Source organism: Erinaceus europaeus, chromosome 2 (assembly GCF_950295315.1).
Source record: "Erinaceus europaeus chromosome 2, mEriEur2.1, whole genome shotgun sequence".
NCBI classification, from domain to species: Eukaryota; Metazoa; Chordata; class Mammalia; order Eulipotyphla; family Erinaceidae; genus Erinaceus; species Erinaceus europaeus.
The window spans coordinates 196,220,562-196,243,391 of NC_080163.1; the positions used below are offsets into that span (position 1 = coordinate 196,220,562).

Below are 22,830 nucleotides of genomic sequence, written 5' to 3' on the forward strand. Positions count from 1 at the left end.
CTCTTTTTGAGAAAACACAAGTAGAACCTGAAATGGAATTGGCGTATTGCACCAAAGTAAAAGACTCTGAGGTGGGTGGGTGGGGAGAATACAGGTCCATGAAGGATGATAAATGACATAGTGGGGGTTGTATTGTTAAATGGGAAACTGGGGAATGTTATGCATGTACAAACTATTGTATTTAGTGTTGAATGTATAACATTAATTCCCCAATAAAGAAATAAATTTAAAAAAAAAAGAAGAAGAAAACTAGCGGGCTGGGTGGTAGTGCAGCGGGTTAAGTGCACATGGTGCAAAGTGCAAGGACCCGCATAAGGATCCCGGATCGAGCACCCGGCTCCCCACCTGCAGGGGAGTCCCTTCACAGGCGGTGAAGCAGGTCTGCAGGTATCTGTCTTTCTCTCCCTCTCTGTCTTCCCTTCCTCTCTCCATTTCCCTCTGTCCTATCCAACAACGAACGACATCAATAACAACAATAACCACAAGGTTACAACAACAAGGGCAACAAAAGGGGGTAAAATGACCTCCAGGAGCAGTGGATTAATGGTGCAGGCACCCAGCCCCAGCAATAACCCTGGAGGCAAAAAAAAAAAAAAGGAGAAGAAATCTAAAAAGTTGGCTCAGGAGAGGTAAAATCACATGTGTGAGGCTCCGGAACCACGGAACAACTTTAGTTCAGGAGTGGAACTTTTTTCATGCCGTGCCAGGGAATGAATCCAGGACCTCGCACACGTGCCACACCACTGAGTCACACCCCTTTCCATGCTAGACTTTTTATCTCATCTGAGGTGTGTGAGAGAGAATTCTACATGAGAGAGAGGAGTCAGAGTAGCATTGCAGCTTGTGCAGTGCTGGGGATCAAACCTGGAAATTCAGGTCTTGAAGTCCGGCACTCCTCCAGCTCAGCTATTTTCCTGGGTTTACTCTACATATTTAAAAATCTGTAGTCTGTTAATTTTTCTGAGAGAGAGAAAAAGGAACAGAAAAATCACACTACAGCATGACTCTACCACCCATGGAGCTCCCCCCCCCCCCGGTGCTGTCCTTGGTGCTGCCACGCAGTGCTGGGGCCTGAACCATGGATCTGAATCATGGTGAGGCCTGTGACCTTCCCACTGAGTCACCTCCTGTGCTCTGGCACCTGCCTTTAATCTGAAGGTGGTGGTGTAAAGTTGAAATGGCTCATTTGGCCACTGAGGTCCTGACTGTGTGTGTATGTGTGTGTGCAGTGTAGACAGAGGGAGGGCAGGGGAGAGGCTAAGGCAGGAGTAGTGGGTCCAGTCACTGTAGATCACCTCGGCTTAGCAGGCCCGTCCGGGTCCAGCTCCTGCAATGACGCTGCCAGGCCTGGGCTGGACGGCACTTGGGACTGGGCTCAGGGAGACTGTGAGTGAGGAAAGGGTAACCTTCCATGCTCTCTAGACCACGGGAAGGGCTGGTGGCGCCTGGGGTAAAGACAGGAAAGCCATGTGGATGCCCTTTCGTTTCTTTTGGCAGAGCCAGGGCCTCAGCATGTGCAATTCCCAGGCCAACCTTTTCCCTTTTTCTTTTTTTTTTTTTTTTAAAATCCCAGCTGGAGAGAGATAGGGGGTGGGAGGCACCACATCATGCAAGTCCTCTGGTGCCACGGTACACCCAGGGCTCAAAGTCCAGCCCAGCATCTAGCACACATGGCAAAGTGTGTACCCTACCAGATGCGCTATCTCCTGGTCCTCACCGGAATCCTTATAAATAGTATATATTCCTCTAGGAGACAGCTCACTTGGTAGAACGCACACTTGACCATCTGTGAGGATCTGGGTTCTAGCCCTGGTCACCATGGGAGCACATGTAAGGGAAGTTTCATGAGTGGTAGTGCAGTGCTGTGGTGTCTCTCCTCTGTGTTTCTCTCCCTGTCTCTCATCCTCTTTAAAAAACAAAAGAAGGGAGTTGGGCGGTAGCGCAGCAGATTAAGCGCACGTGGCGCAAAGCACAAGGACCAGAGTAAGGATCCCGGTTCGAGCCCCGGCTCCTCACCTGCAGAGGAATTGCTTCACAGGCGGTGAAGCAGGTCTGCAGGTGTCTGTCTTTCTCTCCCCCTCTCTGTCTTCCCCTCCTCTCCCCATTTCTCTCTGTCCTATCCAACAATGACATCAATAACAAAAATAAAACAAGGACAACGAAAGGGAATAAGCAAATAAATTAATATAAAAAATAAAATAAAATAAAACAAGCAGGTGTCTATCTTTCTCTCCCCCTCCATCTTCCCCTACTCTCTCCATTTCTCTCTGTCCTATCCAAGAAAGATGACATCAATAACAACAGTAACTACAACAATAAAAACAAGGGCAACAAAAAGGAAATAAATAAATATTTTAAAAATCTTTAAAAAATATAAAATAAAATAAAGCAGTTGGGGAAATAGCTTCAACTGACAAAGTATCTCTCGCTTCAATCCCTGGCACTGCATCTCTCTCTCTCTCTCTCATGTAATACATAAAATAAGCCATTGTGGGGCTGGTGGTGCCACACCACGTAGAGCACACATTTCAGTTACAAGGATCTGGGTTCAAGCGCCTGGTACTGCTCTCAAAAAAAAGTTATACAATAAATAGTATAATATACTGGTAAAGCAGGTCTGCAGGTGTCTCTCTTTCTCTCCTTCTCGATCTCTCCTTCCTTTCCTTTCAATTTCTCTCTGTCCCTATCCAGAACTAACTAAAACAATAAAAATAAGTATTAAAAAAACCCAAACAAATGGGTCCAGGAAGTGGACATATGAGTAATACCCTGGACTTGCAGTCACGAAGTACCAGGCTCAATCCTGGTACCCACAATCACAGGTACCTGAGTGATGCTCTGGTTCTATCTTGGATTACAAAAAATTAAACAAATAAAACCTTTCAATGAAACGACTCTCACCACTTGCTGGGAAGGTTCCGGAAACCTCAGAACTGTTGGGACCTGCCTGAACAGCCAGGGATTGCCCTGGATCAGAGCCCAGTCCCACCCACCCTGCTCACCTCACGGCCTGTGAGAATGTGTCGCGCCAACTTGACTTTGGCGAAGTTGCCCTTCCCGATGGTCTTGAGCAGGCGGTAGTTGCCCACATGTGGCTGCTCCTCCGGGCACGAGGCAATGGAGTTCCGGCAGCGGGCGCCCAGGGAGCGGCTGGACCAGGATGGGCCTTTGTCTGAGGAGCGGCCGCTGCCCAGGGTGCCATGCTGGGGGGGTTGACACATGGGACGTGAGTACTGGCAGTGCAGTGCTCAGTACTGCAGTCTCCCCTGGGGTTCCCCAGGTTCTTTTCTTCAAGGACAATTTTAGAAAACGGCAGAGGGCACACCTGGTAGAGTGCACACTTTACCACGTACAAGGACCCGGGTTGAAGCCCCTGGCCATCATCTGGAAGCACCTACAAGGAGAAGCTTCACCAGTGACAGAGCAGTGCTAGGGTATCTTTTTTGTTTTATTTTATTTAAGGTTTATTTATTTATCCACTACTGAAAGAGGGAGAGAGAACCAGAGTGTGACCCTGGCACATGTCCTGGGATCGAACTCATGACCTTGTGCTGGAGTGTCCAATGCCTTATCCACTGCGCCACCTCCCAGACCTCTAGCTCTCTCCTTTAGCTAAGGGGGAAAATAAGGGGGGTGGTGCTGGGAAGACAGCACAATGGTTCTGCAAAAAGACTTTCATGCCTGAGGCCCCAAGGTCCCAGGTTCACTTCCCAGCACTACCATCAGCCAGAGCTAAGCAGTACTCTGAATAAAGAGAGAATGAGAGAGAGAGAGAGAAAGAAAGAAAGAAAGAAAGAAAGAAGGGAGGGAGGGAGGAAGAAAGAAAGGAACAATCAAAAAGGCAGTCTGTCCAGGCTGATGGAATCATGCAGCCACAAAGCCCCAGTGATCAACCTGGCAGAAAAAAATGAAAGAATATTTCAAAGAACCAGGGCATGGTCCTGACAAACGTGGTGCTAGAGACAGGCCCTCACATTTTCAAGGCCTGTGCTCTACCATTTGTGGTTCTATTATTTATTTTCTTTCCTTTTTTCTTTTCTTTTGGTGCTAGGACTTCACACTAAACAGTTTTACTGCTCCCAGTCAAATTCCTGTTTCCTTCTGATTTCAGCTGGAGGCAGGTAAAGAATCAGAGAGGGAGAGAGAGAGAGAGGATGGCACTGCTGTTCATGAAGCTTCCCCCTGGTGTCTCAAAGGCTGCTCCAGGTGTAGGCCAGGGGCATGAACCCGGGCAGTTGTGGACTGCAAAGCATATGCTCTCTACTAGGTGAGCCATCTCTCGGGCCTGATGGCCTTCTCCAAACCCAGGCCACATGGCCTAGGCTTCCTTTGCGGTCCTGGACTTTTCCACAACAGGACCCCAATAAGAGCAGAAGCCCGACACTGAACCCCAACATCCATCTGTCTTGTCCACCAGACCCACCTGGTCCCCCAGTTTCCATCCAAACTCTAAAGTCTACTTTTTCTCCCCAGTTTACGTTCCCATCATCTTACTCAGATTTTTCGGTTGGCCAGGACACCGCTTGATTGAACCCTGGACCTCACCACAAGCTTGCAAGTCCCGCCCCTCCAGCCTGCTCTACCTCCCCACCCCAAACACTGTAACCAGCCCACTTGCACTTGGCCTTGATAGACCAGAGGAAGGTTACATTCCTGCTGGGGGAAAACACTGTTGCTTTCTGGCTGCTGGGCTCCCCCAGACCCTCCCTCAAACACTGTGTACCCACCGCATCCAGTCTTTGCCAGCCAGGCCCCCCAGGCCTTGCTCTCCCGCTCATCACCTGCCCACGCCCTCCTGCCCTGTCCTGATTCTGAGCCCCAGGGACTCCACCTCCCTTTCAGCCCTGGGGCCCAGGGGTGCAGGGACAGAGGAAGTCAAGCCAAGTTGGTTCTGTTAGCACCCAGAGCTGCTCCTGTACCCAGCCAGAGACTGAGGGGGTGGGGGGTGGGAAGTGAGGGGTCAAGATTGCTAAGGGAGAGAGACGGGGGAGGGGGATCTGCTCTACCTTGAACCTACCAGGCTACTCCATGTCAACTAACCAACCTTGGGTAACATTTAATGAGCCCAGCCACTAAGGTGTCAGGGCCACCCCATATCCAGGTGGGGAAACTGAGGCACAGATCTGGCATCTGGCCCCACAATCCCACAAGGATTTTTTTTTTTTTGGGGGGGGAGGAGGAGGTTGGGTTTGTCTCTGGGGTTTTACTGCTTAGAATTGACTTTTTCAGAGAGAGAGAGAGAGAGAGGGAGGGAGAGGGGACCACAGCACCAAAGCTTCCTCCAGTGTAGTGGGGGCCGGTCTTGAACTTGCGTCATTCACATGGCAAAGCAGCATATTATCTAGGTGAGTTACCTTGTTGCCCCCTCCTACAAATCCTTAGGGCGCGGCCCTGACCCCACTTGGGCAGACAGGGAAACTGAGGCCTGGAAAGATTGAACCTAGTCAAGGTTACAAGAATTCACTGCCCAGCAGGCAGTAGGCCTTTACCTAGGATGGTGGGGGTGGGGGGGATCCAAGCAAGACCAGGCCCCTGAGACTGAGGTCAGGTGGCTGCCTTGCCCAAGGTCATGGGGAGATGAGGGGCACCCCCAGGATACGAACCCCTGAGCACTGAGCTTTCTCCCAGGCCCCTCTGGGTGGCCCCGGCCCCAACCATCTTGGGGGAGCCCAGACAGAGTAGCCATGAGTCCCCACTGGCAGGAGGGCTTGAGAAGCCCCAAAAGACAGCTCCAGGGGACTCCAGCCCCCACTAAAGCCAAGGGGGTCCCCTCAAGGAGCAACTGGGGCAGTGGGTGACAAAGGGGCAGAGTTAAAGTTGCCTACTGCCACCAACTAGCTGGCACCTCAAAAGTGGAACTGTTGCTAGGGACCCTCAAAACAGGTTGGGCAGTGGGGGGTGTCCACAATTTAGGGTGGGAGAATAAGTATGACTCCCTCCATGTGGCTGTCGTAACTGTATCCAGATTAGGGTGGGGGGGGTGAAAGCTCCAAAAATTAAGGTGCCCACTCCCCCCGCAGGCCTGTAGAGATAGCATAGTGGTTTGTGCAGTAGACTCTCATGCCTGAGGCTCTGAGGTCCCAGGTTCAACCCCCAGCACTTCCATCAGCCAGAGCTGAGCAGTGCTCTGGTAGAAAGAAAGAAACAAACAAAGAAAGAAAGAAAACAGGCAAACAGTTAAGCCCCCCCAGACCCCCAGAGAAAGCAGAACCCCGTTTTTTCAGAGGAGGAAGCGGAGGCCCAGGGAGGTGAGGAGACTTGCCTGAGGTCCCACAGCCAGGGAGGAACTGGATCGGAACCCAGGCCCCTGTGAATAACCCAAGTAAGAAGGAGCAGGGTGAGAGCAACTCCCACACCCTCCCCAGTATCCCCCTCCCTCCTACACACACACACACACACACACACACACACACACACACCAAAAGGGAGGCATTCTCCTCCTCCCCAAAGGAAGAGGGAAACTGAGGTACCCAGCTGGCTCTCCCCACAACTGTTGGTCCCTGGATGCACAGGAGCACTGGAACCTCATCAGAGACTCCCTGTCAGAACCCAGCTTAGACTCTGGCATGGGGGTGGGGGCCCTGGCCACGAGGGAGGGTCCTGGAGGACAAAGGTAACAGACACAAACCTGGGGAGGGGGCTAGGTAAGGGGCAGGGGCAGGGAGAGGGCTGGCCTAGGGAAAGGGACAAGGTGGCCCAGGAGGTGGCACAGGGAATTAAGACTTGGACTCTCAAGCATGAGATCCTGAGTTCGATCCCCAACATCATGTGTGCCAGGGTGATGCTCTGTTTCTCTCATTAAGTAAAATATTTTTTTGGAAGGAAGAGATGGACAAGGACTCGGCAAGGGAGCAGCTTGGCGTGGTTGGCCAGGGGGGTCTTTAGAAGGACTGAAAGCTGAGAGAGACAAGGGCACTGGGGGAGGGGGTGCTCCCTGGATTTTTCTGTGCTGTGACATGGGGGTTGGGAGAGCTGGGAGAGGTGTGAAGGGGTACACTCACAAGCTGAGGATGTTGGGGGCCTTGGACTTGGGAGAAAGCCTAGAAGTCACAGAGGGAGGGGTTTAGATATGCTGGGAGCCAGAAAGAAGTGCCCCCCGACCCCCCCAAAATATGGGAAAAGACCCACCTAAGCAGAGCCCAAGAGGCCTGAAAGTTGGGGAGAAGGTGCGCAGCACAGACCCCAAGGGGTCAGGGCTTAGAAGGGAGCAGGGCTGAGAAACCGGAACCCAGAGTTCTCCCGAGAAGGGGTTTGGACCTGGTCTTGGGGTGCTGGGAAGCTTCAGAGCCCAGACCTCCACCCCCACCCCCAGACAAAGAAGAAACAGGCCCCAGGGACAGCAATGGGGTGGGGTCTGAATCCGGGTCTGTAGCAAAGATGGGGTCCACAGGGAGGGTCTGGCCTAAGAGGCGCCAACATGTTGGGGGGCTCAAGAGGGGATGCTGCCTGAAGCCAGGGATGCTGATAGAGGAAGGGGGAGGCCGGACCTCGACCCTCCAGGCCTAGACGCTGAGCCTGAGCTGGGTGCCCGCAGTCAGAGGGCCGGCTTCCTAGGAGAGGAGGTGGTCAGGGGCATGGGTCCCAGGACATGTTGGGGGGCCCTGGGCGCTGGGCACCCAGTACTGCCCCAGAGTTGGGGACTTGGCCAGGGGAACGAGACCTTGCTGAGGTTGGGCCTGGGCACAGGAAAGGGGGGAGCCGGCTTCCTGTGGGGGTGCCCGGTGGGCCCCGGGGATCCGGAAGACGCAGAAGGGCTGGGGAGGTAGGGGGTGGGGTTCCTGGGGGGCCGGCCCCCATGCAGGCGGCGGCGCTGGGCCAAGAGCCCCGCGGAGCCGGGAGGGGCTCGCTGGACGCGGGTGGGGAGGGGCACGGGCGCGCCGGGCTGGGGGCGCCTGGACGGTGTGGGGGGACGGGGGGCTTCTTGGAGGCGGAGGCCCGAGTGAACGGAAGAGGCTGCAGGGGAACCCCGAGGGCTCCTGTGAGGGGGGCGCCCCGGAGGTCGGGCCGGGCCAGTATGGGGGATGCGCAGAGGCCTGGGCGCCTGGGTCTGAGGTGGGTGCGTCCGAGGATCGAGGGTCGGGGCTTGAGGGGCGCAGGAGAACCGCAGTCGAGGGGAGTCTGGGCAGCCGGTGCGGCTCGGGGCTCCCCTGGGGCCCCCCACTCACCGTGTCCGAGTTCCGATCGTTGCCCGGGGCCAGCGCAGTCCGCGAAGACATTTTCCCGGGGTCCCGGGGGACTGGGCGGCCGGGTCGGGGGGGGCGGGGTTCCCGGGGTCCCCTCTCTTCCCCTCCCCCCCCGCCGGCCTGGGGGACGCGGGCCGGGAAGCTGGGCGCCGTGGGCACCCGGGTGGGAACCGCGGGAGAGGAGGGAAGAGGACGCCGAGGGTCCTAGTGGCCCCACGCGGAACGGGCCCGGGGCGCCATAGGGCGGCGGGCGGGGGCAGGGGAGGGGGCGCGGAGCCGGCCGGGCGGCGGCGGAGGCGGCGGAGGGGCCCGGAGGAAGGGACGTCAGGGGGAGGGGCGCGCAGGGCGGGGCGCCGGTACCCCGCCCCCCCAGCCCTTAAAGGCGCAGGTCCGGGCGCGCCGGGGCGGGGGCGCGGGGGCAGGTCGGGGCGCGGGTTCCCACGGGCGCCTCCTCGCTCAGAGGAGAGCAAGGACCAGGCAGAGCGCCAAGGACGCAGGGAGACGCAGAGACAGAGAGAGACACTGAGCATGAGAGACACTGGAAGAGGCACAGAGAGATGCAGAGGGACAAAGAGGCAGAGAGAGACACACAAAGAGACAGAGACAGAGAGAAGGCAGAGACATAGGCAGAGAGCCTGGAAGGAGAAGCCCCAGAAGCGAGAACCTGGCTCCTCCCAGCCCCAGTCCTGGGGCGCAGGAAGTTTGGGGGGGACGGAGGTCTGGTGGTGCTGGGGGGAGGGGCGTCTGAGCCCGACCAGGAGATGCTACCTCCCCGTCCCCAGAAAGCTGCAAGTTTGCGGGTGCTGGCGCCTGTCTCCCGTCCCCCGACTGACAGCTTGCTGCCCAAAGGTGATTCAGCAGGAAGCAGCCCTTTGGAGCTTCACTTGCTCAGTCTACAGTTAGGCGGGGAGATAGCTCAGCGGCTAGAGCGCGGGGCTTGCACGCCTGAGGTTTCCAGCCACATCCCTGGGACCGCGTGTACCAGAGGGGTGCTCCAACTTCCCCCCACCCCTCTCTCAAATGAAATTCTCAAGAAATAACAAGAAGTGATCCGATGAAATTTTCTATACATCTTATATGGATAAAATAATGGGCCGTGAGACAGTGTGATGGTTCTGCAAAAGACTCTCCTGCCTGAAGCTCTAAGGCCCCATTTTCACACCCCAGCAGCAGCAGCTGCCAGAGCTGAGCAGGGCTGTGGTGAAAAAAGTAAACAAACATTAAAAAACATAATAGGACGCTGAGATTTAGCTCACCGGGTAGAGTGCACACTTCGCCCTGTGTGAGGTGTTCAAGCCCCTGCAAGAGGGAGGCTTCGTGAGTGGTGGAGCAGTGCTGCAGTGTCTGCCCCACACACACACCTCTAGCAAAAAGAAAAAGAATGGTCGCCAGGAGTGGTGGAATCATGCAGGCACCCAGCCCCAGTGATAACCTTGGTGGTAAAATAGAATGATGACGATAAAGTAAGACTCCCGGGAGTCGGGCGGTAGCGCAGCTGGTTAAGCGCAGGTGGCCCAAAACACAAGGACCAGCGTAAGGACCCCGGTTCAAGCCCCTGGCTCCCCACCTGCAGGGGAGTCGCTTCACAGGTGGTGAAGCAGGTCTGCAGGTGTCTATCTTTCTCTCCCCCTCTGTCTTCCCCTCCTCTCTCCATTTCTCTCTGACCTATGCAACAATGACTACATCAATAACAACAACAATAACTACAAGGGCAACAAAAGGGAATAAATAAATATTAAAAAAAAAAAAAAGTAAGACTCCTAAGAGTTGGCTCCCTGTAGGGCTGAAGCAGGAGCACAAGAATGGGGTTCACCTCCAGAGGGGCAAACTGCTGGCAGAAAGGAATGCCTGTGCTTCTATTAGCACTCAATACTAATGCAGCTGTTTATTTTGAATAGACAGAAACTGACAGGCAAGGGGGAGATAGAGATGGAGAGAGAAAGAGAGACACCTGCAGCCCTGCTGACCTGCAAAGCGTCCCCTCTGCAGATGGGGCTTGGGGGTTTGTACCATGTGATCCCTGTAATTATTTTAGATCAAGACAGAGAGGCCGAAAGAGTGAAAGAGACCGCAAAACCAAAGCATCCTTCAATGTGGTGGGTGCTGGGCTCGAACCCGAGCTGTGCACATGGCAAAGCAGTGCATTATCCAAGTGAGTTATTTCACCAGCTGCCCATCCCCCAGAGCAGGATGGGCTGAGAGAAAGAGTGAGCTTCAGGGTCCTGGCAACCAGACACCACTCGTGCTGTCTTAGCATGAGGCCTAATTCTTGCTCCTTTTTTTCATTCTTCTTTTTTTTCTTTGCAGATCACTGCTCAGCTCTGGTTTATGGTGTTGCTAGAACCTCAGAGCCTCACGCAGGAAGGTCTTTAGTAGAGCCGTTATGCTAGCCCTGTGCCTTGGTTTCTCTTTCTTTCTTTCTTTCTTTCTTTCTGTTAAGATTTTATTTATTTATTCATGAGAAATGACAGGAGAGAGAGAAAGAACCAGACATGTGCTGCCGGGAACTGAACTCCGTACCTCATGCTTGAAAGTCCAAAAACTTATCCACTGCGCCACCTCCCGGACCACTCGGTCTCTCTTTCTAAAGATGGGACATGAGGATGAATAACAGCAACGTGCTGGAGTGACAACACTCCAGTGCAGGCAGGCAGCCCTCAGTAAGCATCGCATTGAGCAGTGACAGCACCGGCGAAGGTGGAGACTCACTCACCACGTCTGTTATCTCTGATCCCCAGGGCCTCCATAGCTATTGTGTCTTTGGGGGAACTCCTCCGCAGTGGGCTGCTCCTACAACAGAACGCTTTTCTGACCTCACAGCACCAAAGGAACCTGGTAATGTTTGCATGGTGGACCGTGGCAAGTGATATACATCGAGGTTCCTGCCGCCACCCCTGAGGTGCATCAGTGCTATCAGCTGAGCCACATCAGCTCACAGAGGCTTCCTGTGTCCTGGGCAGAGAGAACATGGTGTCTCTGTGGCCATCCAGCCCATTGGGGGCCGGCCCCACTTACAGATGAGGAAACTGAGGCCCAGGGAAGAAAAACCAGGGCTGGAAGACAGTGCACTGGCAACACACCAGACTTGTACGCTAGACATCCCAGGGTCAGTCTGGTACCACCATAAACCAGAGCTGAGCACTGCTCTCGAGTCAACCCCACCCCCCCAAATACAAGGGGCTGGGCAGTGGTACACCTGGTTCACTGCTCCAGGCTGACTTTTTCAGACAGAGAGACAGAGACAGAGTGCCAGAATGCGTGGAGACCTCAGCACCGAAGCTTCCTTCAGCACAGTGGGAGCCAGGCTAGAAGCAGGGGCAGGCACATGGCAAAGCAGCGCACTGTCCAGATAAAGATTTTTGCTAACTCAGACTTCTTTTTTCCCCCACTAGGGTTATCACTGGGGCTCAGTGCCTGCATGATGAATCCACCACTCCTAGTGGCCATTTTTCCTTTTATCTTTTTATTTTTTTAACTCCTTTATATAGGACAGAGAGAAATTTGAGATGGGGAGAGATAGAGAGGGAGAGGGAGAGGGAGAGAGAGAGAGAGGGAGGGAGAGAGAGAGATGCACCTGCAGCCCTGTTTCACTGTTTGTCAATCTTCCTTCCTGCAGGGGGGGGCTGGGGGCTTGGAGCTGAGTCCTAGAGAATGGTGATGTGTGTGGCTCTACTGGGTGCGCCACTGCCTGGCACCCAGTTTAAAGTGTCTGGGAGATGCCACAGTGAGTAGAACACTGGAGTGGAAGCATGAGGTCCTGTGTTCAATCCCCAGTATCCCATATGTCAGAGTGATGCTCTGGTTCTCTCTCTTCTCTCTCTGTCTACGTAATGTTAATAAATCAGTTAAATCTTTTCAAATGCCAAAAATAAAAAAGGAAAATCATCTGGGAGAGCCATATGCTGGAGCTAAGGTTTGAACCCAAACTCCAGAATTCAAGTTGAAAAAAAGAGTGCTTGACCACTGTAGTGGCCTGTCTGCAAGTGATGATAGCCGGGCTCCCTCTGGTCTTACTACTGCTCAGCAAATGGGGTGCCCAGAGTCTCGGTGATGGTGGGGGGCAGAAAGGGAAAACTGCAGGATGGACTTCTAGAAACTTGCATCCTCCACACAGCTCTGCAGACCCGAGAGTGGGGTCTTGGGGATGGGGATTCCAGGACTGAGGGGTCATCCCTAATTCCTCCCCCAGCTATGGGACAGGGAGCTGCAGTTCTACTCTCACCACACGGGGGCAGCAGACACCCCTCTACACACAGCACCCACCAGACTTGGGTGTGAGTGTGTGTGTGTGTCCCTCTCTCTCTCTCTCTCTCTCTCTCTCTCTCTCTCCTTGGCTCCCAGATAAGCTCAAGGTGGAATCTAGAGAATTGATACACATGAACTTACAAAACAAGTAAGCAAGCAAATCAACAAACAAAAACATAGAAGCAAGCAAACTATCAGACTTGTGAGAACTCTGGTAGATATATAGGGAAGTGGGAACTTCCTTCGGTGGTGGGTATGATGTAGAAATACACACTGTAATCTTACAATCTGGTAACCCACTATTAATCACAAGGGGAAAGAAAAAAGAAAGAAGCCTAGAATTGACCCCAAACATTCTTCCCAGATTTGGGAGTGAGGTTGAGGCTTAAAGAAGGGGAGACTACCACTGGGGTGAACCTCAAAAATGGTATGTATACACAGGAATAAAAAAAAATTAAAGGGGGCCAGGCGGTAGTGCAGCGGCTTAAGCACACATGGCACCAAGCGCAAGGACTGGCATAAGGATCCCAGTTCAAGCCCCGGCTCCCCACCAGCAGGGGGTTCACTTCACAAGTGGTGAAGCAGGTCTGCAGGTGTCTATCTTTCTCCCCCCCTCCTCTCTCCATTTCTCTCTGTCCTATCCAACGACAATGACATCAGCAACAACAATAATAATAATGACCACAACAACAATAAAAAAAGGGTAATAAAAAGGGGAAAAAATTAAACCACAGCACTGCTCAGCTCTGGCTTATGGTGGTGCTGGGCACTGAACCTGAGACCTCAGAGCCTCAGGCATGAGACTTTTTATAATCCTTATGTAATGTAAGCCAGACACACACACACAAAAAATCTTACTGTGTGAGTCCACTATGAACAGTTAATTCACAGATTTGTGACTGTGCTAAAAATCACCCAAGGGGACACTTGATTTATTTTGCCACCAGGGTTATCGCTGGGGCTCGGTGCCAGCACTATAAATCCACTGCTCCTGGAGGTCCTTTTTTCCCTTTTTTTTTTTTTTTATAGTATAGGACCAAGAAATTGAGTTAGAAGAGGAAGATTGAGAGGGGGAGAGGGTCTTTCTCTCCCCCCTCTCTGTCTTCCCCTCCTCTCTCCATTTCTCTCTGTTCTATCTAAAAAAAAAGAGAGGGGGGGGAGAGAGAAAGACACCTGCAGACCTGCTTCACTGATTGTGAAGTGACCCCCCAACTACAGGTGGAGAACCAGGGCCTCGAACTGGGATATCTGCATGGTCCTGTGCTTCGTACTATGTGCACTTAGCCTGGTGTGCCACCACCCGGCTCCCACCCAAAGGTACACTTAAAAAACAATAATTTAGGGAATCGGGCTGTAGTGCAGCGGGTTAAGCGCAGGTGGCGCAAAGCACAAGGACCGGCATAAGGATCCTGGTTCGAACCCCGGCTCCCCACCTGCAGGGGAGTCGCTTCACAGGCGGTGAAGCAGGTCTGCAGGTGTCTATCTTTCTCTCCCGCTCTTTGTCTTCCCCGCCTCTCTCCGTTTCTCTCTGTCCTATCCAACAACAACGACAATAATAACTACAACAATAAAACAAGGGCAACAAAAGGGAATAAATAAATAAAAATAAAAAAAATTAAAAAAAAACAATAATTTAATTGTTTTATTTCATTGAGAGAAAAAGACAGAGAGGGCAGAGCCCTGCTCAACTCAGGCTGATGGTGGTGCTGGGGTTTGAAACTGAGCCCTCAGAGCCTCAGGCAGGAAAGTCTTTTTTTTTTAAAAAAAAATATTTTATTTATTCGTGAGAAATGATAGGAGAGAGAAAGAACCAGACATCACTCTGGTACATGTGCTGCCGGGGATTGAACTCAGGACCTCATGCTTGAGAGTCCAATGCCTTATCCACCGTACCACCTCCCGGACCATCAGGCAGGAAAGTCTTATCCACAGCCACAATGCAATATCCCTGGCTCCAACTGTACATTTTAAAGGGCTGTGTTTTAAGGTTATGCAAATTATGCCTTGTTGAAAATATAGGAGTGGGGGTGGGGGTTCTCTAGTGGCAAAGTTCTGCTGTGGTGTCTTTCCTATCTCTATCTTTCTTACCCTCTAAGAAAGGGGCTTCGCTGTCTCTTATGAAACTCTCTCTCAGGCTGGAGAGACACGATAGTGGTTCTGCAAAAGATTTTCATGCCTGAGGCTCTGAGGTCCCAGGTTCACTCCCCAGCACCACCGTCAGCCAGAGCTGAGTAGTGCTCTGGTCTCTCTGTATATTTCTCATTAAAATATAATAGGGGCTGAGCGGTAGTGCACTCAGTTAAGTGCACATATCATTAAAAATAAAATAATTTTAAATTATTAAAAAATAGAAACTCGGCCAGGTAATAGTGCACCTGGTTTAGCACACATACTACAGTGCGCAGGGACCCAGGTTCAAGCCCCTGGCCCCCTATCTGTGTGTGTGTAGGGAAGTTTCATGGGTGATGAATAGCATCAGAGCTGCAGGTGTCTCTCTGTCTCTCTCCCTCTCTATTTGCCCCTCACCTCTCCATTTATGTCTCTAACCAACAGTAAATAAAATTTTTAAAAGACCAATGTAAATCTTTGAAAAAATACTCTTATAAATACAGATATTATTTCAACAATAAAATTAGTATTTTAAAGGGGCTAGAAGGTGGTTGGCCTATAGAGTGCACGCTTTAGCGTGCAGAAGGACCTGAGTTTGAGCACACACCCCATAAGGGAGTACCATGCACCAGGGAGGCTGTGCTAGTGTGTCTCTCCCCTCCCTGTCTCTGTCCCACTTTGTCTCTCACCCTCGGTCAAGAAAGAAAGAAGGAAAGGAGGAAGGAAGGAAAGAAGGGAGGGAGGGAGGGAGGAAAGGAAGGAAGGAGGGAATCCGCTGGTAGTGCACCCAGTTAAGCACACACATTACCAAGCCAAGGACCCAGGTTCAAGCCCCCACTCCCCCACCTGCAGGGGGACACTGCACAAGAGATGAAGCAGGTCTGCAGGTGTCTGCCTCTCTCCTCTTTTAAAATTATTTTTTATTATTATACAGAGACAGAGAAATTGAGAAGGGAGGGGGAGATAGAAAGGGAGAGAGACAGAGAGACACCTACAACCCCTGCTTCACCACTGTGGAGCTTTCAAGGTGGGGACAGGGGTCTCAAACCCGGGTCCATGCGCACTGCACTGTGTGTGCTTAATCAGGTGCAGCACCACCCGCCCCCCCTTCTCTATCCATCATTCCTCCTCAATTTTTGTCCTATCAAATAAAATAGAAAGGGGGGGATGGCCACCGGGAATAGTGGGTTCATAGTGTTGGCACTGATCCCGTGATAACCTTGGTGGCAAGTAAAACACACACACACACACACACACTCGAAGGGTGAATGGGAGAAAGAAAGGGAAAAAAAGTGTTTCTGGGGTGGTGGTGGTACAATCTAGTAAAGCACACAAGTTACCGTGCTGGAGGATTTGGGTTCAAGTCCCTGGTCCCAACTGCAAGAGGGGCAGGGAGCTTCACAAGTAGTGGGTCAGTTGCTGGTCTCTCTCTCTCTCACTTTTTTTTTTTTTTTAACCAGAGCACTGCTCAGCTCTGGCTTCTGATGTTGCAGGGGATTGAACCTGGGACTTTGGAGCCTCAGGCACAAGAGTCTCTTTGCATAACCATTATGCTGTCTACCCTCCACCCTCTCTCTCACTCTCCCCCCTCCCCGGTCTTATTTCTCTCTGACTCTATTCAAAATTCATCAACAAATTAACATATTTTAAAAACAGAGAGAGGGAGGGAGGAAGAGAGAGTCTCAAGTGGTGGAACAGTATAGACACAAAGTCCCTATTTATAGGGGCCGGGTGGTAGCGCACCTGGTTGAGTACGCAAGGACCCAGGTTTGAGCCCCTGGTCTCAACCTGCAAGGGGAAAACTTCACGAGTGGTGAAGCAGGGCTGCAGGTGTCTGTCTCTCTCCCTCTCTATCACCCCCTTCTGTCACAATTTCTGGCTGCATCTATCCAATAAGTAAATAAAGACAATAAAAATAAATTAAAAGGTAAAATACATTTTTAAAAATACTTATTTATTAATTATTATTCTTATTGCTACCAAGCTTTTTACTGGGGCTCAGTGCCCATGTGACAAATCCACTGTTCCCAGAGGCTAATTCTTTCTTATTTGATATGACATAATTTGAGAGGGGAAGGGAGAGGTAGAGAGAAAGAGAGAAAGAAAGACACCTGCAGACCTGCTTCACTGCTCATGAAGCTTCCCCCCAACAGGTGGGGACGGAGGGCTTTAAACCTGTAACAATTCCACTCAATTAATTAAAAAAAAGAAAGAAAGGAAGGAAGGAAGAAAGACATCTATGTACAAAGGAGATAGAGGAAGCAGATGAGTTCAGATGGAGGGAGGGAGCTAGGAGGGGACTGACAAGCCTGACCTTGTAGGTAGGGGACCGTCCCCTCAGCTGGGGCAAGGTGACAGGCAAAAAGGGGCTTGTGGGACTGGGGATCAGGGACACCAAGGAGCCCCAGATCTGAGCTCTGAGCTCCCCAATCTATGCAACCTTCCTCCAGCTCACGGGCCCTCCACCGACCACTGGGCTTCATCCAGCCAGCAAGGGGGGGGGTGACTCCAGGCGACTCACAGGGTGCCCAGGATGGTGTTGGCACCTCAGCAGGCGTGAAGAGCGGGCGGGGGGTGGCGGGTGGTTCCGGCCACAGGCGTGCAGGCGGTGGGCGGGTGGGGTCCTTCCCAACCCAGCCTGAGTGAGCGGGCAGACAGATAGGCCTCCCGCCCTGGCCCCCGAGAGGGAGGGGTTTCCTGGCAGGAAACTGCCCTCCTCTACCCCCCCACCCCCAGATCCCAGCTCTCAGCAGTCTTGGGCGAAGTGACCACAGGACAGGACAGAGGGACAGGACAGTCACAAGAGACAGAAGGATCACAGACGTGAGTGTACGAGGCGGGGAGGGAGGCATGAGAGGGAAAAAGGGGCAGGCTGGGGTGGGACCCCAACTTTGGAGAACACATGAGCCCCGAACCAGCAGAAGCTGGGGGGCAGAGAGATAATGTGGGGTACAATGTGAGGATGGAGGACAGGACAGGGGGGAAGGGGGACAGGGGAGAGGAAGAGGGTGCCGGGGAGATGTGGGAGGCAGCGGCTAGGGAACCCCTAAAGAGCAGAGCAGGGGACACCAGGGTCCTGTCTGGGTCTGAAGTTTGACAAGAGCCTGACTTGTCACCAAGGGCTGGGGTCTGGGAGGTGACAGCCAGTAATGAAGAGGGGGTGCGTGAGGTGACTTGGGAGTGAGTGGGGACAGGACAGGGATGGGGGTGCCTTGGTAGCAGGGAGGTGCCCTCCCAGGGACTGGCAGTGAGGAAGAGGAGGCGGGGCTGAGGGGGAAGCGCTAGGGGCCGAGACATCCTGCAAGGAGCCAAGGAGCCGGCGGGCTGGGGGCTGCTGGGAAGTGAGTCAGGGGGCCTGGCCTGCAGGGGGCCGCGGTGGCGGGGAGGATATGGGCGCCAGGAAGGGGAGAGACCCAAGAGGAGAGGCTGTGCTCCCACCCGAGGCGGAGGATGCAGGACACGGTCTGAGGGTGCTGCTGCACTCATTTCGGGGGTGAATGTGGGGGTCAGGCAACTTGGGGCAGGCTGACTTCAGCTGGAGGGGCAGAGTATCTTTGATTTGGAGGGGTGTTCAAGGAGATAGTTAATAGAGGGAGGAGTGTTAGAGTAAGTTCTGGGGGGTGATGGAGCCATGTGGGTATAGGGGGGTGCTGAGGACTTCTGCCAAGGGTTTCCATGGTGACCACCTTCCCAGGGACTAAGGGGACAAGAGGTGGAGCAGGTTTCAAACCTTCCCTTTCTAACTAGAGCCCTGCTCAGCTCTGGCTGATAGTAGTCCTAGGGATTGAACCTGGGACCTGACAGCTTCAGGAAAGAGAATCTTTTTGCATAAGCATTATGTTGTCTCCCCAGTCCCTCTTTCTTTCTCTCTTTTTCTTTCCTTCCTTCCTCCCTTAACATTACTTATGAGTGACCCATCACCAAAGTTCTCTGTACACACTCACTGGCTCCTTGAAAATACACTCTCTCTTTCTCCAAGTTCAGTTGTTTCAATTCCCTGTGTTCTACATATTAATGAAGCCCTCTGGAAGTGTTTTTCATCTCTTATTTTGCTAAGCATAGTCACCTCCAAGTTCCATCCATTTTGTCCTAAAAGACAAACCATCTTTTTGATAGCAGACTAGTATTCCTCAAAGTACAGATTCCATATATATATTTTTACCAAAGCACTGCTCAGTTCTGGCCTATGAGGGAGGGACTGAACCTGGGACCTTGGAGCCTCAAGCATAAGAGTATTTTTGCATAACCATTACACTATCTCCCCACCCTCGATTCCATAACTTATTTAGCCAGTCATCTGTTGATGGGCATTTAGGCCATCTCTTTCTAACTAGAGCCCTGCTCAGCTCTGACTTATGGTAGTTCTGGGGATTGAACCTGGGACCTCAGAGCCTCAGGCAGGAAAGTCCACTCTGGCTATTGTGAATAACACAGCTATACACAAAGAGGTGCATATGTCCCTTCAAATGAGTGTTTTCATGTCCTCTGGATAAATGCCTAAGAGTGCTATTGCTGAATAATAAAGCTATTCCACTTTTATTTAAGGACTCTTCAGTCTTCCATAGTCTGCATCAGTTTACACACCCACCAGCAGTGGTGAGTCCCTTTTTCTCCAGGGCTCTGCCAACACATGCCATCTCTTGATTTGTTGATGTGAGTCATTCTGACAGGTGTGAGGTGGTGTCTCTTTGGGGGGTTAATTTGCATTTCTCTAGTGAGAGGTGAAGAGGAGCATTTCTTCCTATGTCTGTGGGCCATGTGTATCTCTTCTCTAGAAAGCAGGCTAGTCCACTCCTTTGCCCACCTTTTATTTGGATAATGGTGGTGCTGCTGCTGATTACTGGGGTTGAGCGAGGTATGATTTCTTCACAGATGTGTGATATCAACTCCTTGCCAGATGTGTGCTCTGCAAATACCTTCTCCCAGTCGCTGGGCTGCCTGGTTATGCCTGTGGAATTTCCTTGCTATGTGTAGAAGCTTTTCAATGTGATGTAGTCCCATTTCTTGAATCGTGTTTTAGTTTCCCTTGCTCATAGGGCTGAGTCTCCAAATACATCCCTGATGTTAGGTCCCACGGGGTCTCACCAATGTTCTCTTCTATGGATTCTATAGTCGCCCGCTCACATCTAGGTCTGTGATCCATTCTGAGTTAAAGTTGGTATACAGCCTTCAGTGGTGGCCTGGCTTCATTTTTCTTTTCTTTTTTTTTTTTAATTTATTTCTTTATTGGGGAATTAATGTTTTACATTCAACAGTAAATACAATAGTTTGTACATGCATAACATTCCCCAGTTTCCCATTTAACAATACAACCCCCACTATGTCATTTATCATCCTTCATGGACCTGTATTCTCCCCACCCACCCACCCACCCCAGAGTCTTCACCCCAGAGTCTTTTACTTTGGTGCGATATGCCAATTCCATTTCAGGTTCTACTTGTGTTTTCTTTTCTGGTCTTGTTTTTCAACTTCTGCCTGAGAGTGAGATCATCCCATATTCATCCTTCTGTTTCTGACTTATTTCACTCAACATAAGTTTTTCAAGGTCCATCCAAGATCAGCTGAAAATGGTGAAGTCACCATTTTTTACAGCTGAGTAGTATTCCATTGTGTATATATACCACAACTTGCTCAGCCATTCATCTGTTGTTGGACACCTGGGTTGCTTCCAGGTTTTGGCTATTACAAATAGTGCTGCCAAGAACATATGTGTACACAGATCTTTTTGGATGGATGTGTGATATCCCCAGGAGAGGAATTGCAGGGTCATAGGGTAGGTCCATTTCTATCCTTCTGAGAGTTCTCCAGACTGTTCTCCACAGAGGTTGAACCAATTGACATTCCCACCAGCAGTGCAGGAGGGTTCCTTTGACCCCACACCCTCTCCAGCACTTGCTTCTGTTACCTTTTCTGATGTATGACATTCTCACAGGAGTGAAGTGATATCTCATTGTTGTCTTGATTTGCATTTCTCTGATAATCAGAGACTTGGAGCATTTTTTTATGTGTTTCTCAGCCTTTTGGATCTCTTCTGTGGTGAATATTCTGTCCAAGTCCTCCCCCCATTTTTGGATGGGGTTATTTGTTGTCTTGTTGAGTCTGGCAAGCTCTTTATATATGTTGGTTATTAAACTCTTATCTGATGTATGACATGTAAAGATCTTCTCCCATTCTGTGAGGGGTCTCTTGGTTTGGGTAGTGGTTTCTTTTGCTGTGAAGAAGCTTTTTAATTTGATGTAGTCCCATAGGTTTATACTTGCCTTAGTCTTCTAATTGGATTCGTTTCATTGAAAATGTCTTTAAAATTTATGCGGAAAAGAGTTCTGCCAATATTTTCCTCTAACTATTTGATAGTTTGTGGTCTAACATCCAAGTCCTTGATCCACTTGGAATTTACTTTTGTATTCGGTGAAACAGAGTGATTCAGTTTCATTCTTCTGCATGTTTCAACCCATTGTTTCCAACACCATTTGTTGAAGAGACTCTGCTTTCCCCATGTAATAGTCTGGGCCCCTTTGTCAAAGATTAGATGTCCATACGTGTGGGGCCTCATTTCTGGGCTCTCAATTCTATTCCACTGGTCAGCGTGTCTATTCATGTTCCAGTACCAAGCAGTTTTGATGATAATGGCCCTATAATACAGTTTGAGATCTGGCAGTGTGATGCCTCCGGTTCTGTTCTTTTTTCTCAAGATTGTTTTGGCAATTCTAGGTCTTTTCTGGTTCCAGATGAACATCTGTAGCATTTTTTCTATTCTCCTAAAAAATGTGCTTGGGATCTTGATGGGGATAGCATTAAATTTGTAGATGGCTCTGGGTAATATATTCATTTTGATGATGTTAATTCTTCCAACCCATGAACATGGAATATCTTTCCACTTCTTTGTGTCTTTTTCAATTTCTTTGAGTAGTGACTCATAATTTTCAGTATACAAGTCTTTCACTTCTTTGGTTAGGTTCACTTCTAGATATTTTATTGTTTTTGTTGCGGCTTCATTTTTCTTTCTACTCTTCCTCCTCCTTTTTTTTTTTTTTTCTCTTCTCTTGCACTTTAAATTTCACCAGGCTGTTGGTCATTACACCAGGTCCCCTGCATTGCTTGATGCTGTGGTCTATTTACATAATCACTGTTTTGCCTGAGAACCGCCCTGCCTGCAGGGTATTGGTTTAATCCCCACTGGTTAGAACCTTAGAAACGGCTACTATGGAAGCTTGCTACCTTTTCTTCTCTCCACCCCCTCTCCTAGCCATTTCCTTTTCCGACCTACCACTTCCATTTCAAAAGATATAAAGGTGTTTTCCCTGATCAATAAAGGCATTGCATTGCGTTCCCACTCAACCACAAGTTCCCGGTCTCTCTCTCCCACGATGCTAGCCTGGCACCAGGCTTATTGCTGGGGCTTGGTGCATGCACGATGAATTCACGCCTCTTGATAACAATTTCTCTATTTATTGATTTATTTTTTGATAATACATAAATAAATTAAGAAGGGAGGGACAGATAGAGAGAGACAGAGACACCTGCAGCAGCACTGTGGGGTGCAGGTGGGTATCAGGGGTTTGAACCAGTTCCTTATGGATGGTAATGTGTGTGCTCAACCGGGTGCATCAATGCCTGGCCCCTCACTTTTCTCCATGTGTCTAACCCATGGACCGTGTTCCTAACATCAGGATCCTTGAGAATCAGCAGCTGAAGTCCAGAAACTAATGCTGGCATGGAAAGAAGGAAACTCCCTACTCTAAATGGAGAGTCTCTTGTCCCCACCCATTCAACTTAGGGGCCTCATCAGAACCGGCTTCCCTAGCCTCCCCCTGGACAGACAAATCACCCAGCCCCAGTCACTAAGAACCTCATGACAGCCACCAGGGAGGTATGTGTGCATGTGTAACTGTCTGCGGCGATTAGTCGTTTAGGACATAAGACACCTTCTGAGAAACACCTGTGGAGCGGTTATGTTGAGAATCACAGGAGGCCGGGAGATGACTCAGCCAGTAGAGTGCACACTTTATCATGCACGAGGGTCTGGGTGCAAGCCCCCAGCCACCACATGGGAGCACCTGTATGGGGGGGGTGCTTCATGAGCGGTGGAGCAGTGTTGCTGTGTCTCTCCTCTCTCTGTCTCTCAACCTATGCCCCCAAAACAAAATATGCAGAGAGTGGCGGAATCATATAGGCTTGGAGCCCAGTGATAACCCTGGAAGCAGAAAATAAGTGAGCAAGTAAATAAGCACCATAGAGTGTGGTAACACACACCTAGTAGGGATACCCAGGAGGCGTGGTACGGTCTAGAACT

General features: G+C 51.0%; 3 protein-coding genes across 8 annotated transcripts in view; 1 reads left to right on the plus strand and 2 right to left on the minus strand.

Annotated features, from left to right (window-relative positions):
* Window positions 1-8,525, minus strand: part of MARK4 (microtubule affinity regulating kinase 4) — a 34,007-nt gene extending 25,482 nt beyond the window's left edge. For 2 of the 6 annotated variants that reach the window (XM_060186162.1, XM_060186163.1), the window contains exons 1-3: window positions 8,166-8,520; window positions 6,263-6,307; window positions 3,003-3,203 (exon numbers count right to left, since the gene is read on the minus strand). In XM_060186162.1, coding sequence (XP_060042145.1) covers window positions 3,003-3,203; window positions 6,263-6,307; window positions 8,166-8,216 — 297 coding nt within the window. In that variant the 5' untranslated portion in view covers window positions 8,217-8,520. Of the gene's footprint in view, window positions 1-864; window positions 961-3,002; window positions 3,204-6,262; window positions 6,308-8,165 lie in introns of those variants that run through there. The other 4 variants (XM_007532860.3, XM_007532861.3, XM_060186164.1 and 1 more) reach the window with 3 other exon arrangements.
* The window catches only part of PPP1R37 (protein phosphatase 1 regulatory subunit 37), a 131,173-nt gene that overhangs the window by 2,736 nt on the left and 105,607 nt on the right, over window positions 1-22,830 (minus strand). The gene's annotated exons all lie outside the window — the stretch shown is intronic.
* The window catches only part of EXOC3L2 (exocyst complex component 3 like 2), a 31,094-nt gene continuing 25,539 nt past the window's right edge, over window positions 17,276-22,830 (plus strand). The window contains exon 1 of the mRNA XM_060186160.1: window positions 17,276-17,360. The gene's annotated coding sequence lies outside the window, so the exon portion shown is untranslated. The remainder of the gene's footprint in view (window positions 17,361-22,830) is intronic.